Genomic DNA, 16885 nt, shown 5'->3' on the forward strand with positions numbered 1-16885 from the left:
TCCAACAAGAAAAAGGTAGCACCTGCGTCTGGAGAACTCTGAAATATCCATACAGTACTGCAGATTCCAGGACTTTTGTCTGGTAAACTATATTGCATGCCTTCCTCCCAAAAACCTAGTTTAATATTTCCTTGACTAAATAATAGAAGAATAGCAGCATATTATAACCACTGCACTCCATTTCCATGAAGGAAATAACAATGGAGAATCCAAGCAGCATAACGAAGGAACAAAAGAGGAGAATCACTGTTTAAAGGAAGTAACCTCCAACCAGAACACCGAGGTAGTTTGGTTGTCTACCAAGAACTGATAAACAGAGAAGAGTCTAAGAGAAAGTCTGGGAAATCAGACATTAGATGTAGTTGAGTGTCTCCAAAAAGAGAAAGATAAGACATTTACAAACTTAAAAAAACACATATGGTTTGAAATATCTGATCTGTTACATTTGCCATTGTTATATTTATCTTTTATAATTTCTCTGATGGTGGTAAGGCAGAATCATTGAGAGTTGAGTGGCACACAATTTTAATAAATTATTACTGCTGTTTTTAGTCTGAGTTGCACTTGTGCCACATGTACCACTCTCTCCTACAAGTAAGGCCTATTTTGGCATGTTTTGGAAAGTATACCAATAGAACATCCAAAATCCAATTTTACTCCAAGCATGCTCCTACCATTTAATGATTTTTCTTCTAGAGGTTATTGTACCAACCAATAAACTCTTATCCACATTCCACTGACTAGGTAGTACCGTGTTTCTTCGACCCTGTCTTATTTTCTTTTGACCCCTGAAATAAGCACTTGGCCTTATTTTTGGGGAGGTCTTATTATTATTGAGGTGCAGGAGGCAGCGAGCGTGGTCACCTCATGGCTGCTGCTGTGTTGCAATATTTTCGGCGGAGGGCTTATTTTCGGCGGAAGGCTTTTAGCACATGTACTCAAAAGCCCAATTGGGCTTATTATCCGAAGAAGTCTTATTTTCAGAGAAACCATGTAAATGTACTGATTATATATTCCTTATAAAAAGAAGCCAATTTTCACAAACACATTTCTCAGTACCATTTAGAACAGACATATCAACGTTAGGTTTTAACTTAAAACAAAACACCACACTTTTATTCTCTTAAAAAAAAAAAGAGACTGAACTCACTGTTTCGATTTAGTTCAAGTTGTTCTTTCTCTGAATGATGAAGCTGCTGTTGTCCTATACTAACTGGTGAATGATGTCCAAGACCATAGGGAATGGGGGACCCACGTCCATGTGCTTGTAAAAGATTCACATTATATGCCATGGCTGTTTGATGAGTAATGATTCGAGGATCAACTGCAAATCTACTCTGATACCCTGTCCATGGTACCTATGCAATAAAGATGTAAAACCTAGTATCATTTACAATTTTTAATCTGAACAGTGAAAAGATGTCTAGAGTACCAATGAAATTAGAATGTTTATGCCATTTTCTGTAAACAAGTAAATTACTCAACAAGAGGAACCAGGTATTCTGAGTAAGAACCAGTACGGTTGTAAGTTTCAAATTGAAGAAAACTCTTGGAAATCAAGATGTGAGAATAAGGGCATGATGCAAGGTAAAAAATGTACAAGTAATATTGAATATAAATATGGGACACCACGTAAAATCCCTCAGATAAATTGTGATAGGAGAGTAGGAAGACCCTAGTCTGGAAAAAGAACATGAACTGTTTATATCAACACAAAAATTCAGAATAGAGGGGCTTTTTTTAAAAATTGCAAATATAGACATATTTTATTATTCTGTTTTTTTTTTACAAAAAAAAATGAATAAAAAGGAAAAGGAAGAATATAAATATAAATATAAAGTGTTAACAATACAAATGTTAAGTTTTCATAGCTTTTGATGCCTCAATTCTATGACAACTTCTTGAGCTAAAAACTGAAGTCTGAGGATAAATCAAACATTATGGACTTCAAAAGTTCCTTGACATTCAATCTTTGAGAATTTCTACTGATGATAACAGTCATCTTTTTTAAGGTGCCACTGCTTTTGTTACACCTGCTTTATGTGACTGTGATAAAGATTTTAGTAACTGCAAATCTTTTTGACTGAAATCTATTTATCTTTCAGAGAAACAAGTCACCTTTTGAAGACTAGAAAAAGTACAGTTGTTGAACTATTATTTTCCGGTTTTTAAAAAAAGCTACAGTGGATCCAGAAGAAGCCCAAAACAAATGCCTATAGATTTAGTGTAGACTGCACAAAAATGTGCAGTTTACACTTTTTATTAAAATGAAGTACTAGGCTAATTAGTGTTTGAAACCAATTGTAAGCATGAGTTTAAAAAAAGGAAAGAAAACTGCCTGCCAAAGATCAAACGATGTTTAACTTTCACATGAGAACAAAGGACAAATTCATGCAAAAGAAATGGAATGGAATATTTGAATTCAAAGCACAGTATCAGCTAGGTCATACTTCACTACACTCTCCTTGCAAATACAGGAGAGAGGAGAATCTGGAAGAAATATTGCAGAGCCTCTTTGTAAGCTATAAGAAATAGTTACAAAACAATACTGCTAGTCCCCTTCTTAACCCTATCCCTACCAAATGGGCAAGCTGCCACAACTCCTTAACTATGCTTAAAATTGATTAAAAATATCCCCATTCCTCTTCTTCAGTAGTGGGATTCAAATTTTTTACTACCGGTTCTGTGGGTGGGGCTTGGTGAGTGGGTTGTGATTTGGTGGGCATGACAGGGGAGGGATACTATAAAATCTCCATTCCCACCCCACTCCAGGAGAAGGAGACAGAGAATAGTTGGGGGTGGGGCTAGTCAGAGGTGATATTTACTGGTTCTCTGAACTACTCAAAATTTCAACTACTGGTTCTCCAGAAATGGTGAACCTGCTGAATACCACCTGTGCTCTTCTTTAAGAAATGCTATATGGCTTTCCAGTTTAGGAAATTAAAACAAAAAGTATTTTCTGATCACAAAAAGTTACCCCCTTCCATTTTATCATGTATAGTCTTCTAAAATAACTTTAAAATATTTAAAGTTACTGGTATATCAAATAAGTACATTTGCCACGAATGAAAAAAATGGCATGCTTTGCAGGTTGGAATTTCAGCATGCAGAGTTCATTGGGCATTATCTGGATTGATACAGCTGAAACATTTAAATAGTTGAGATACTTATTTCAGTGGCTTTTTTCTTTTATTAGCAAATAGCTCTTCTGATAAAAGCAAAATATTATCTCCAACTTTGAGTAAGTGGGGGATGGAGAGAGGGTGCTTCATTAATGCAACAATGAATACTTACAGGTAAAGGCACAGACATGACCATATTTCCTCCATAAACAGCAGGTACATAAAGAATGCTTGTCCCAGTGTGAGGATCTATCCGCTGTACAGGACTGGGAGACTTTCCCAGGTTAGGATGAGGCCCAGGAGGAGGTGGAGGGGGTGGCGGTGGTGGGGTATATGCTCTGACAGGATTTCCAATTAAGACAGAAGCCGTTGGCTGAACTAAAAATATGAATGTGAAAGTTACGAGCATTCACTTTTTCCTCAGCCTTCAAAGAACATTTATTTCACAGCAGCTGTGGCCAGGAACATACGATAGCCTGGCCAGATTCATTGAGTGCCTCAATTACACACAGTATTCTTTGATAGACCCTACAGGTCTGGTGCCTCTGCTGTTGTCAGGCAGCTACCAATCTCATTGGCAATCTCTAACCTGTATAGAACTTTGCAGTCTAGGATTCTCTGGTTCATATTTAGGCCAATTAACCCTTGAGAAAGGCAAATTAATCATAAAAGAAAGAACTAGGACATTGATCATCAAAATGCTATCACCAGTGCTCTTGAATTTTATTCTCAAATGTTAGATAGCTATTAGCGCTACTGCAGGTTATCTATACCAGGGCTCAACAACCTTTCAGACCTCAGGGACCACTAAATTCATAATTTTAAATCCCGCAAACCACTAATATGAATTTGTAAAAAAAGAGTAAATAGTTTTTAGTGCAATATAAAAAATGCAAACAATTTTTCTGTGGACCACCAAAATTTTCTCGCGGACCACCACTGGTCTCTACAATGTAAGCCTAAGCAAATATAAAAGAGCCTGCTTTGATGCCCTCCCTTCAGTACAGCTGGTGGGAAGATTTCACGGGACTCCTTACTTACAGAAATTTTGCCCTTATGGATTCAGAAAGGTAGAATCGCTTGCCCCTGTCCTCATACAGTGTCCTCTTTATGATGCATCAAGATGTACTTTATCTCCCCAATTATCTCTAAATTGGGGGGGGGAGGGTTTCATTCTGATAAGTTTTATGTTCATTATTTTTTAAGTGATGCTACTTTGCATTCGCATGCCAGGTAGCCAAATATCTTCACCATGTCATACAATTTCACAAAATGTCTAACTAATTTGTGGTTTTATAGATGTGTTGTTTTTTCCCCATAATAATAACAATGAATTGCTGTACCAAATTATTTTTTTTCCTACTGTGAAGACTGATCAAAGGCCACAATAGATATATTTGCCTGTTGTCTACATTCAGAATTCTCTTGAACTTTGGATCAAATCATGACTATATGTTTTAAAATACTTTATTTCCCTAAATCAGAGGAGCTCCTAAATTTCAATAGTATAGAATCACTCTTTTGGTCATTCTTGATTCTTTCCCTTATGCTTCCCTCAATAATTTTAGAGAAAGAAAGTCCAGACTCCAAACAGGGTTATGGATTCTGATAGCCTATGATTTTTACCTAGAAAACATTTAGTTTCATTGCAAAAACAAGCTTATTTCACATTTTCTCAAAACAAACAAACAAAGAAATACCCACCCTCTTCCAAATACTTACCAATTCCATCAGTGTGAAAATGGTCACTATGGTTATGATGATGGCTTTTTACCTATTAAAAAAAGATTGGCCAGGAGTTAAATTATTCTACTTTTAAAGCTGATATAAACATGAAAGAAAGTTAAGAAAGTGTTCGGAACTACCAACATTATAGAATGCCTAAACATTTCCAGAAAATTATAGAAGATAATAATATTATTTTAAATGACAAAAGATATTTCTGTGGCATGAAATGTGGAGTAATTTGTGAGCCTTCACAAACCAAGATTTCTCTGCCTCAGAGTCAGGTTTACACCTTATTAATTGCAATGCTGCACAAATACTGCTTTTGTTTAATTACATCACATGTTGCAGTATAATATAAATGCATACTATGTTCGAATACTTGTAAGGTAAGACTGGCCCTCTGATTAATTGGATTGTTGGGAATATTAAATGGAGAGGAGGGGACCTTGTACAGCGCCATGCAGAAACAAAGTGGCATAAATAAAAGGGAATAAATAAAAAGTAAAAAAAAAACCCAATTCTTACAATAATTTTAGACATGCAGTAGAAAATACCATATGATCAATTTCAGAGACAGCAGGGAACAAACTTAACCTAATCCTTGTAAATAATACATGAAAGAACTATATAATTGAACAGTTGCACTGAAAACAGTTGCACCTTGTTATATTGGTTATTTTTACAATTCTGAGTGTTTTACACTCTACAGCTGAAAATGTACACATGGCAAATCAACTTTGATCACATAATACATCTTGTAAATTAGGTTTTCTCCTGGTATTTGGTCCAGCGCCTCAACCAATACACCAATCTGGCATATAGGAAACTGAAAAAAGAAGATAATGTCTGTCTGTCTGTCTATCTAATCATCTTGTCTTGAGCAAATCAAGATTAAAGCAAAAGGCATCCACAAAATTTGTTATTTTAATTTTTAAAAAGAGCAAGCTGCAAGTATGCCACTCCTTTTTAGGTTGATTCAAAAAATATGATATTTTGGGTGAAGAATCTGCAGGCAGTCTGAATTATACCCTCACGTACACTAGGTCATTTTAAAATCAAGATAAAATTGCAAACTTGCAAATGTATACTTATCTAGTAGCATAATTAACAGCATAGCTACTTTACTGTAGAAAATATATAACTACAACCACCGCTAAAGGACAACTGTTAGAATATCACTGTCAATATCCTGTTTTAAAGAGTCAGTGTCTGTTGCACTGCCAACAGCAAACTTGTCCTCCCACTTTTGTAAGAGGAATAAATACTTTGCAAGAAAGAAGGAAAAGTCCTATGGAACTTGGAAAAATGGAAACTAATAATGGTAGATTCACAGTAGAAGTCAGTATCTCAGTTTACTGTACCTTTAAACTGTGATACTACTATGAATCTATCAGTACTGTAAATAACATTGGAGAAAGAATCTGCCCCAAGAAATGTAAGCATGTGTCCCACAAGATCAAGACTACCTTCTGAGGGTTATTTATCTGACTAAGAGGCAGCTAACTAAAGCTCTGGCTTCTTAACCCAGACAATACTGCTAACCACAAAACCATTGGAATAGGCAAACACAAGATGCAGGAGATAACTTGTACTAATTTCGAGATGAAATTAACCTTGCCATGATGGCAAGGCTCCCAAATATACAATCTAGAATGGAAAGGTGTTCAGAGGAGCAAAGTGCAATACAGCAATATAGTGGGGGGGGGGAATATACAGTGGAAAAAGAAAAAAGAAAAATATAGTGAGACATATATTGATCCAAGGCAGGGATGAGCAGTTATGTCCCCTTTACAGTGTAGAGTTGGACTTCAACTTCAAGAATTCCTGAGCCAGCCTGGCGGGTTCAGGAATTCTGGGAATTGAAGTCCACAGGCCGTAAAGAAGATTGTTGCCCACCACTGATCCCAGGTAACAACTAACTGGCTAACTTGTTTAGGTCAAAACACTATTTCACTCTGGCCAGTTACAGTTTCACCCGAAGCCGTTACAGTTCTCTCTCCCAATGTTCAGTAGAAGGCATAGCCACTGTGGCCTGCCTACTTAGTAGCCCATAGGTACTCCTAGGACATCTTGCACTCTTTCTCCAAAGATCCACTGTTTCTTATTCTCCATCTACTAGGTTTACTATACAGCTGTAATAGGAAGACAAGAGAAAACCAAAAGATGGTAATTTTTCCCAATGCCTCTTTTTCAATATGCTGTCGAGCACCAAGTTTTAAAACTCACTGATGCTTAAGAACATTACTTCCTCAGGGGAAAGGTCTACGCCATTTTCCAGCAGTCTGAACACATTAATCGGTCTGTTTAGAAAGCCTGAATAAATATTGACCTATGAATAACACGGATGAAGAAGAATGACAAACTGGTTCACTAGTTATTCTATAAAGATAAGAGTCTCTGCATTGCAAACAAAAATTATATTTTAAAATGCTGGGGGCTATTTCAGCTTCTTCATATATTTAGGGTTAGATAAATGTTTTCTTAATCTTTCTACAAGAGCTATCACTATTGATTACAATAATTCACACGCACATACATACACACTCCCCAATAGAATATGGCACTTTAAAGGAGTTGTAGCTATTGTTTTTATCTCCAACCCCACCAAACCAAGTTCTTGACACTCATTTAATTTGCTAGTAAGTACTAAGTAGTTTTATATATACAAATTCCCAGCTTTCCATCCAAATGAACATATGAGGTAGTTTACATCATAAACCAATAAAATTCATAAAATACAACTGGTAAAAAAAACAATCACAATAACAATATCACTTTACTGATATTCCTCAGGTTTGCTTGTTATGATGGCTCTGCATAAGAGCAATTTCCGAACACAGTGGAACCTCAGGTCACGACCGTAATTAATCAGCACCTGATTTGGTTGTGACTGGAAGCAAGACTGACTGTACATGCGCGCACACACACAAAAATGATGTGGAAGTGGAAATCATTGCAGCAGGGAAAATTGGATTTTTTGGTCGGCACCCGATTTGGTTGTAGTCAGAAGCGTTCGTGACCCAAGGTTCCACTGTAGTCTGTGAAGTTGTGGTTGTCACAGCATCCGTGTGGTGACATGACTGCAATCTGAGCGCTCAGATGCTTGGTTCACAATTAGAACACCCCAATGAGCCATGGTCATATGATCTCCAATTGCAACCTTCCCAGCCTGCTTCCCGTTAGCAGAGTTAATAGGGAAACTGGCAGGGAAGATCACAAGTCAACAGTTATGATCATAAGTTGCTCCTGCTGTTTTGCTCCCAAAGATCCCCACATTGGAGTATGAGATCCCAGAGATTTTGTGCTCAATAGCATCCAACTGCGGCCCATGCTGGCTTACACATGCTCCACAGCATTCATTCACAGCCCCTGCAGGCTCATTCACCCACTGTAGTGCCAGCTTTCAGCACTCACCTACCTGCCTAGGTATCTCACCTGCTGGCCTCTTCCTACACTCACTCTCAATATGACTGTATAATTTTAAGGGGAGAAAAAAGAAAGACAATTTATAGATATTGTGCTTTCCCAGACATTCTAGGAGTTTCTTGCATGAATATCATGATATCTTTTGAACACATATTGTCCTCCTGGACCCAAAAAATTACTGCTTACGAAAAGCTCTATCTTAGTATATGTAAAACTGCGTTATCTTTTCAGCCTAGTATTTTTCCATTCTATATTCTTAGGAAGGAAGCCCAACAGCTAATATGCTTTTCTGATATTTCTTAGCAAATTCTTGCAACCTTTTAATCATTTTCTCAGAAGTTACCTTTGGTGGCGATTGCTGTGGTTTATTGGTGTTTGATGAATGCTGCTGTCGCAGAGCCCGTGGAATAAACTCGGGAGCCAGCGGATTCAATACATAGGTTTTCTTTAATTCCAGAGCTTCCAATTGAGCCTTGATCTGATCAAATGTGATACCGTGAAGACTTTCATTATCATGACACAGGGCAATAAATCTTTCCCAAAATTTCCTAAAAGTCAATACAAGAACAACACAAAAAAGGTTGTTTTTCTAGATTAAAAAACTATATATAAAGTAAATCTTGAATTCAATCCCTTTGTTTTCAATATTATTTAATTATGAGACAACATCATTTGAAACCTTCTAAAACTACTTAGCATTAACATTTGAGCAATAGCAAGATTTATTAGCCAAGTTCTCTACTTCACATACAAACATCTGTCTTAGTATTAGAATGTCTGCAAAGTGCCTTTTTTGTTTTTAAAATATTCAGGTGGATTGTTCACATAGGACACATTTACAATGTGGCTGCAAGAAAAATGAATCAAATCCTGCCAGCTCTGATACATATCACGCTGTTGAATTTAAAATAAAAAAATGCCACCGCTCTGTCTGATATAGCTGTGATTTTACAAATATGTATTGTAGCCATATTTCAAAAGGTCTTGATAGTTATTGCAATAGATTCTCAGTTTAACAAACTTCAAATTACATTTACATTTTAGAATTTTGCATTATCAACGAAAATGTTGCATATTTCTGTAGACTTGATTAACTGTTTTAAAGTCAGACAATGCCAATAGTTCTCAAAATGTTGGAAGAACAAAGAGTTTTACAATCAAGCTGTTGTTTAGAAGAGCTGTGAAAACCTGGATCTTTAACCAGCAGGCCTCTGGGGAGAGGCAGTGAGCCCTCTTGCTTCATTGAGCATGCTGTCTTTATCTTTTATTGATTTTATTGTCATATCATTCTACTTCTATTAGCAGGTCTTTGTATTGTGTGATTTTCTCCAGTTCTTTGTCTTCTCTTCTCTCCTCTTCTCTCCTCTTCTCTTCGTCTGTGTGCAGGTATTGCAATTTTTGTTTGTTTTTCTTATCAACAATTAAGTCTGGAGTGTTTTGTGGCAGATATTATTTCTGCTTAGACAAGAAGTAGGAAGGATGAAGCTGGCAAGGTTGAAAATGAAGTATTCAACATCAGCCAAGAACATTATATATATATATTTAAAAAAAACTGTGCAGATGCCCTCAACCTCTCATCCAAAAAGGATGAGAACCAGTCAACAAAAAGTCCACTATTGTGTATAGATGGGAGAAAGAAATGTGGGGGTTAGACCATGAAGTTGCCATACAACTATTAAATCCCTACTTTCTATATTATTTTCGTCATAAGATCTTTCTTTCACATTTGCAGTAAAAGCAACTTATTTTCCTGAGTCTTGTCCTTCAATCTTCCTATTGCCGAGCTCATACCTATGCATTTGAATTCCTAGAGAGACAGATGTATTGCTTTACCTAACATGAAACCTGGACAAGAAGCATATCTCTAAACTCTACAACTACTGGTTGGAGCTTAGCTTTAACTATACCCGGATTACTCACAGAACACACCCCAAACTGTTAGCAAAGTCTGTGCTTGCATTCTACGGCAGCAATTTATGATTGTCCTGCACATCTGCTTGCTGAGGGACATACCACAAGTACTTTTCCAATGGCTAAAAAAAGCATAACACGATAGCAAAATTAACAAAATTCTTGTAATAAATTTCAAGCAGATGGTCGTCACATCCAGATCAAAATCACCAAAGTGCATATACTTCTTCCGAACAGCCTTAATATTAAAATAAATAACATCCCCAGAATTCAAAAGGGATTTAAAATAAAATGGGACCAGCAAGATTCTCCATAGATATAATCTTCCCACATAATTTTACTTTCAGTGCTAGCATGTTAACCATGAGACATGCTGTGCAAAAATGTCCATGTTTACATAAAAATAAAATATTCCACTTATGTATGACAGCCTATGGATCATAGGCTGTCATACATAACAAATATAAACCAGATCTTTTATCTAACCTGTGTATATGCAGTTGCTATGAAATTAAAACAAATCCAAATTTTTTATCTTCTAAAAGCAAGATCTAGTACAAAGAAACAAGAGCTGTGGTAGCACAGTGGTTAGAATGCAGTATTGGAGGCTAATTCTGCTGACTGCCAGGGGTTGGATCCCCACCGGCTCAAGGTTGACTCAACCTTCCAACCTTCCGAGGACAGTAAAATGAGGACCCAGATTGTTGGGGGCAACATGCTGACTCTGTAAAACTGCTTAGAGAAGGCTGTAAAGCATTATGAAGCGGTATAAAAGTCTAAATGCTATTGCTATCATGCTGAGTATTGCTGAATTCTCACTATATCTATATCTATACACATACACACCATATTCTCTCCGCAACTTCCTCAAGGTGACAATATTTCTGCTAAAAACCAAATAATCATACTATCATATTTTTAAAATATTAAAAAAATATAGATTGAAAATAGGTTACAAAATTATCTACTTCAAACTTCCAAGTTTAGATTATCAACAAGACTGGCTTATTCAGATTTCCGTAAAACTTTGTTTTCCTCTAGCAAAATTTCTAAAGATTTCTCCCTTCATTTATTATAAATATAATTTCAAAGAACAATAAAACTGACATAAATATGCATTTAAAGGACTACACTATTAATACATAAAACTAGTATCCTGGAAAGCATTAAATGATTCTTTGCACTATGTTTATGAGCATGATAACCTCTTCATAAGTGAGTATTACAATTCAACATTTCCATTTTTACCTGTGACATTAAGAGAAAATTTGACAAAATGAATCCTTTATAGATTGGCCTTGTTTCCCCCTTTACACTGCAAATGAAATATAATCAGCAAACATCCAACAACAACGTTGCTAATTTGAGCCTATTACAAAAAAATCTTCATAGTCTACTATCAGCTTTAGATTCAGTTAATATATTATAATATATTGTAGATTTAAACAAAATGAAATGATAAATGATGGTGAGATTAAACACAAGACATGAGTTACAGATAGTGTGTAGAGAGACGTGGATAGTATTTCCTCTTAAAGCTCACATTTATCTCAAATTAAGAAAGCCTAAAATAGGCATGTCCAACTGTGGCAACCTTAAAATTTGTGGACTTCAACTCCCAGAATTCTAGGAATTGATGTCCACAAGTCTTAAAGTTGCCACAGTTGGAGACCCCACCCATCTAAAGGGTCCACCTAGGTGAAGCAGAACAGGAATGAAAATCAATTATTAAAAACACAGTAAGCCTTTCATCGTTATGATTTATTATTTGGTCATACCACATATTGGTTGTACCTGCATCTTCCAATGGAACATAAAGCAATTGGGTCGCCCACCACAGCTACTAGGGACTGTGCTCTTGTAATGGCTGTGTTGAGAAGTTTGTAATTGGACAGAAAACCATAATCTAAGTCCTCTGTTGAATCTTCCAATAAATGTTCCTTCCGTTTCATCGCTGTTTGCTTGTGTTTGCAAGTGTGTCGGGTTCGTACTGTGCTGAGAAACAACACTCGAAACTGCTTTCCTGAGGAAGGAAGAATATGAGATTTTGTTAGCCTGTCCTTTTTTTTTTTTTGCTAGCAACACTACCACATAACTACATGCATTGACTTTTTACATCAATGTCTGGCAAGTGAATAATTAGTGTTCATTTGAAAATATTTGTGCTACAATAATTAGAAAATAAATGTTCTAGAATATTTGCTTTGGTATTAATATTAATTATGCTTAATCATTAAAATCTTTGGTGCTGTTAATTTCTTTTGCATTAAAAACATTCATGCAGTGTCATATTTTTACATATACACACAAAGTGTGTGTGTGTGTGTGTGGATAGATAGATGGATGGATGGATGGATGGATGGATGGATGGATGGATGGATGGATGGATGGATGGATGGATGGATAGACGGACAGACAGTTAGTTAGTTAGTACTAGGGAACTTTTGCTTTAATTTTACTACTGTAGTTTACCAACTTTAGAGGTACCAGTGGAGCAGTGGTGGGTTTCAAAATTTTTTAGAACCTCTTCTGTAGGTGTGGCCTGCTTTGTGGGAGTGGCTTGTCGGCCATGTGACCAGGTGGGAGTGGCTTGCTGGTCATGTGACTGGGTGGGAGTGGCTTGGCAGTCATGTGATTGGGTGTGCATGGCCAACTTGTAAAATGTGGTGAAACTAACTTAACAACGCTCTTGCTTAGCAACCAAAACATTGGCTCAGAAACTCTGGCATTTGAAGCACGCAAGTCTTAAAGCTGTCAAGTTACAAGACCCTTGCACCCCTAACCCTTTAGAAAAAAAAACCCAGGGGTGTTCAAACTTGACAGCTTTAAGACTTGTGGACTTCAACTCCCAGAATTTCTCTTCTCGCTCTTCATCTTGATGATGTGCAGACGGGCAGAGGGAGGGAGCTGGAACCGGTTCTAAATGGCATTGTAGATTTGTGGAACCTCTTCTATAGAAGAGGTTAGAACTGGCAGGAACCCACCCCTGCAGTGGAGGTAATTTTCTATTTGCTCATATTCTTACAAATGGAAGATAACAGAGATTAAATTTGCAAAGAAGAGCAGAAATGGGGAATTGCTGGGAAAATTGAGTGGCTTAAGATAAACCTGAAGAACAAATGCTAACTAAATAAGGAATGGGAAAAAATGATAGGTGGGAGACAAGCAGGTATCCAGGTTGGCAAAAGGATATATATGTATGTGTTATATTCTTGGGTGAAAGGGTACGTAAATGAAATTTGAATAAGAATTAAGCATCCTTGATTTTTTTTCATGGGTTCTAAGAATATTAAAAACTCTAAATTTTATCTGAAACCATCAAAGGAAAAAAGGCAACTTTCCTGGTGAAACAAGAAACAGAAATTAAGACTTTTATTGTGATTCACAAATTAGGGACATGGTGGCTCAGTGGCTAAGATGCTGAGTTTGTTGTTCAGAAGGGTCAGTAGTTTGGCGGTTCAAATCCCTAGCGACAAGTAACCAAGTGAGCTCCCGTTACCTGTCCCAGCTTCTGCCAACCTAGCAGTTTGAAAGCATGTAAAAATATAAGTAGAAAAATAGGGACCACCTTTGGTGGGAAGGTAATGTTCTGTGCACCTTTGGTGTTTAATCATGCTGGCCACATGACCACAGAGACATCTTCAGACAGCACTAGCTCTTCTGCTTTGAAACGGAGATGAGCACCGTCCCCTAGAGTTGGGAACAACTAGCACATATGTGTGAGGGGAACCTTTACTTTTTATTATTCATAATCTTAGTAAAATTAAATGCATGGTGTGGTCTATTATCATAATTGATTTGGTATTATTTTTAAAAAAATCTGTTTCCATATAGAATTTTTGCAGAGTTCAACTATATTCCTTTCCAACTTGATATATTAACTGTTGTTGAATATTTTAGTGATCACAGCTATTGAATATTGCTAGAGTCTTATCTCAAAGGGCATCCCATTATTAAAAAAATAAATAAGGATGCTTAATTCTTAGATTTGAAGTTTTATATGTTTTTAAATACCAGCAATATTATAAATTGCTCTTATACAGCATTTTAATGTGATTCCAACTTCTGGCTAGATTCTTCTAGTCAAAGGTATGTATTATCAATGTGGTCACTAAAAGTGGACCCTGACTTTATGGCACCCAATCAAATCAAATCAAATCAAATCAAATCAAATCATGTACTACTTACCCTGAACATTTAACACTCTTTCAACACTGACATCTGACAATCTTTTTTTCCGAAGCTCTGCCCGAATTCGGAACACTTGATCAGCATATGGTGTTACAACACCTATGCTGCCATCATCCAACTTTCCCCAGGCTACCGGCCACTTCCTCCTTAATTCTTCAACACGTTCAACTACTTCAAAGACCTTAAAAGGGGGAAATCATGCTTAGGAAATTGCTAGTTTTGTTGGTATATGTTTTGCATAATATTCTTGGATGAAAAGCAATGTAGGTTTTAGCAGAAGCCAGTTTTAGCACCAGCATATAGTATTGTCTAAGTCTTTTCAAAAATAGTTATTTAACTGCAACAGCCTCTGTATGACACTGGCATGACTTTTATAATCTGTAAGCATGTCACTTCACTTATTCATATTTTCACTGCATGCATAATTGCCTTACATATGCAATCAAAAAGACTCATGCATACAATCAATAAGGAACAAAAACCTAACTCTGAATGGAAAACTTAATGAACATCAATAACAATCATTTCATATATTTCATGACATAATTTTATTTATTCAACATTATTATCTGAAATATTAAATAGCATGCATGATAAAATGAGTTTACTGTTCCATCAGGGAAATAAATGTACATTTAGAGAAGCAGTTAAATTACTTTCCACTTTAAGAATTTATGCAACACTAAAGTTAGGGGGCTGCAACAGTGGTTGCAGGTGGTGACAATCATGTGTGAAAAACATGTCATTTTTTCCAGTGCTTTTGTAACTTTCAATGGTCACTAAATGAATTGTTGTAAGTCAGAGACTACCTGTCTTAGTTGGATAAAAATTCCAAATCCAATCTAAACATCTGATTAGCTGTGTGACAACCTACACCACCACCACCACCACCACCACAACAACAACAACCACAATAATGGAAAAGTGGGTTGATTTTGTCTGCTATTGCCAGACTTTCTCTTAGTCTTTTAGTTGAAGCCTACTCTTTTGATGAAAACCAATTTCAAAATGCATAAAAATTTGATTCCAATTTTTGTATAACCTCCCCCACACACAAAAAATCAGGTTCATTAAATCAGAGCAAATCATTTTATAACTGGATTGTTTTATCACAAGTTAAATAGGACCGCTCTGAATGAAGAAAGTGTTCAGAGAAGAGCTATTTAACCGGTGATAACCACACATTTCTATAATCATCTGTTGTGACTAGTATGTGATAATGAACAAGAGGCACAAGGAGAACTAAAAGTTGCAGACATCCTCAGGACAAATATAATTCCTGATGACTGCATCATGCAGTTTTCTTGACACCACTCTGTAAGTGGTTCATCCCTTGTTTCTCCCAGGACTTTTCCCAACGTCATAGTCTAGTTCACATCACATAATCAAGAGTTAAACAAAGGAGAATAGAAAATCAACTGTTTTGTTTCTCTTGTTTTATGGAGAAACCCATTATGCCATTTTTCTAAGAACACCTTGAGGGCTACTGAATCCAAGACCATGTGGACCAACGTTTGTTATCTCTTTTTCAGACTCAAAAAATGAGTAATTTTAATAAAGTATGAGAGAAGATGTAATGGTACTGATGTTATAGCAGCTCACTAAACACTTCCCCGGGATTTATTCTGATAATACAAACTGACTAAATTAAATGGAAATGAGGCTTGCTTACTCCTATGGACAAACTAGTATGACACCGGTACAAATATTCTAGGAATATAGCAAGAAATAATAATAAAGAAGCCAAAGTATTGTATATAAATGTCTTTCAGACTGTCTTATTATAGATGAATATATCTTTTACTGGAAATTAAATATCGATCAAACGAGTCCCCTTTTCCATACTATTCCTCAGATTCACAACCTGGACACTTTCCAAATATGTAGACTTCTGTGAGAAAGACCGCTGCTGAATTCCTGAACTTTGTCTACATATCTGGAGGATGCCCATATTGGGTGGGTTGATATAACTGCTGAAAAGATCTTACAAGGAAGAAATCATCTTTTTTTTATCTCTTCTTCTTCTCTCTCTCTTTCTCTCTCTCTGTAATTCCTGAATTGCTCTCAGGCATATTTATGGCAAGGGAGCTCATGAGTCAGCTTGCAAAGCAGTTAAGAGACTATAAATAGGAAAATTGGTGCAAATATTAAGGTTGAGAACCACTGCATTAGGCAAGCTATTCCCAAAACCAGAACTCATTTGGGAGAGAATTAATCCCCTGTTCATTTTGACTTGAAACAGCCTAATGCTCCCCATATTTCAAATTGTGTAATTAAGAAGTATTTAAAAAGAAGAGAGGCTGTTTCAGATTAAATGAAAGATGGAAAAAGAAAGAATTAATGGGTATGGTATTCTAGGAATAACCTTTTTGTCTTTTGATAAAGCCATTCTAGCTCATAGGCCAGTAACCTGTGGTCCCATGACTAATTTCATGCAATTTTTGGATTAATGTCAAAAGCCTTCTAAAACAAAGTATTTACACTTTTTGCAAGATATTTCTGACTTC

General features: G+C 36.3%; 1 protein-coding gene across 5 annotated transcripts in view; it reads right to left on the bottom strand.

Moving 5' to 3' along the window:
• HELZ (helicase with zinc finger) overlaps positions 1–16885 on the bottom strand; it is a 150435-nt gene that overhangs the window by 29462 nt on the left and 104088 nt on the right. For all 5 annotated transcript variants that reach the window (XM_087710231.1, XM_087710229.1, XM_087710227.1 and 2 more), the window contains exons 19-24: positions 14376–14559; positions 11982–12210; positions 8620–8824; positions 4845–4896; positions 3295–3500; positions 1151–1358 (exon numbers count right to left, since the gene is read on the bottom strand). In XM_087710231.1, coding sequence (XP_087566357.1) covers positions 1151–1358; positions 3295–3500; positions 4845–4896; positions 8620–8824; positions 11982–12210; positions 14376–14559 — 1084 coding nt within the window. The remainder of the gene's footprint in view (positions 1–1150; positions 1359–3294; positions 3501–4844; positions 4897–8619; positions 8825–11981; positions 12211–14375; positions 14560–16885) is intronic.

The sequence above is a fragment of the Thamnophis sirtalis genome, unplaced genomic scaffold (assembly GCF_051295495.1).
Source record: "Thamnophis sirtalis isolate CommonGarterSnake01/CBP01778 unplaced genomic scaffold, rThaSir2_p1.2 scaffold_3, whole genome shotgun sequence".
In the NCBI taxonomy this organism is placed as follows: domain Eukaryota; kingdom Metazoa; phylum Chordata; class Lepidosauria; order Squamata; family Natricidae; genus Thamnophis; species Thamnophis sirtalis.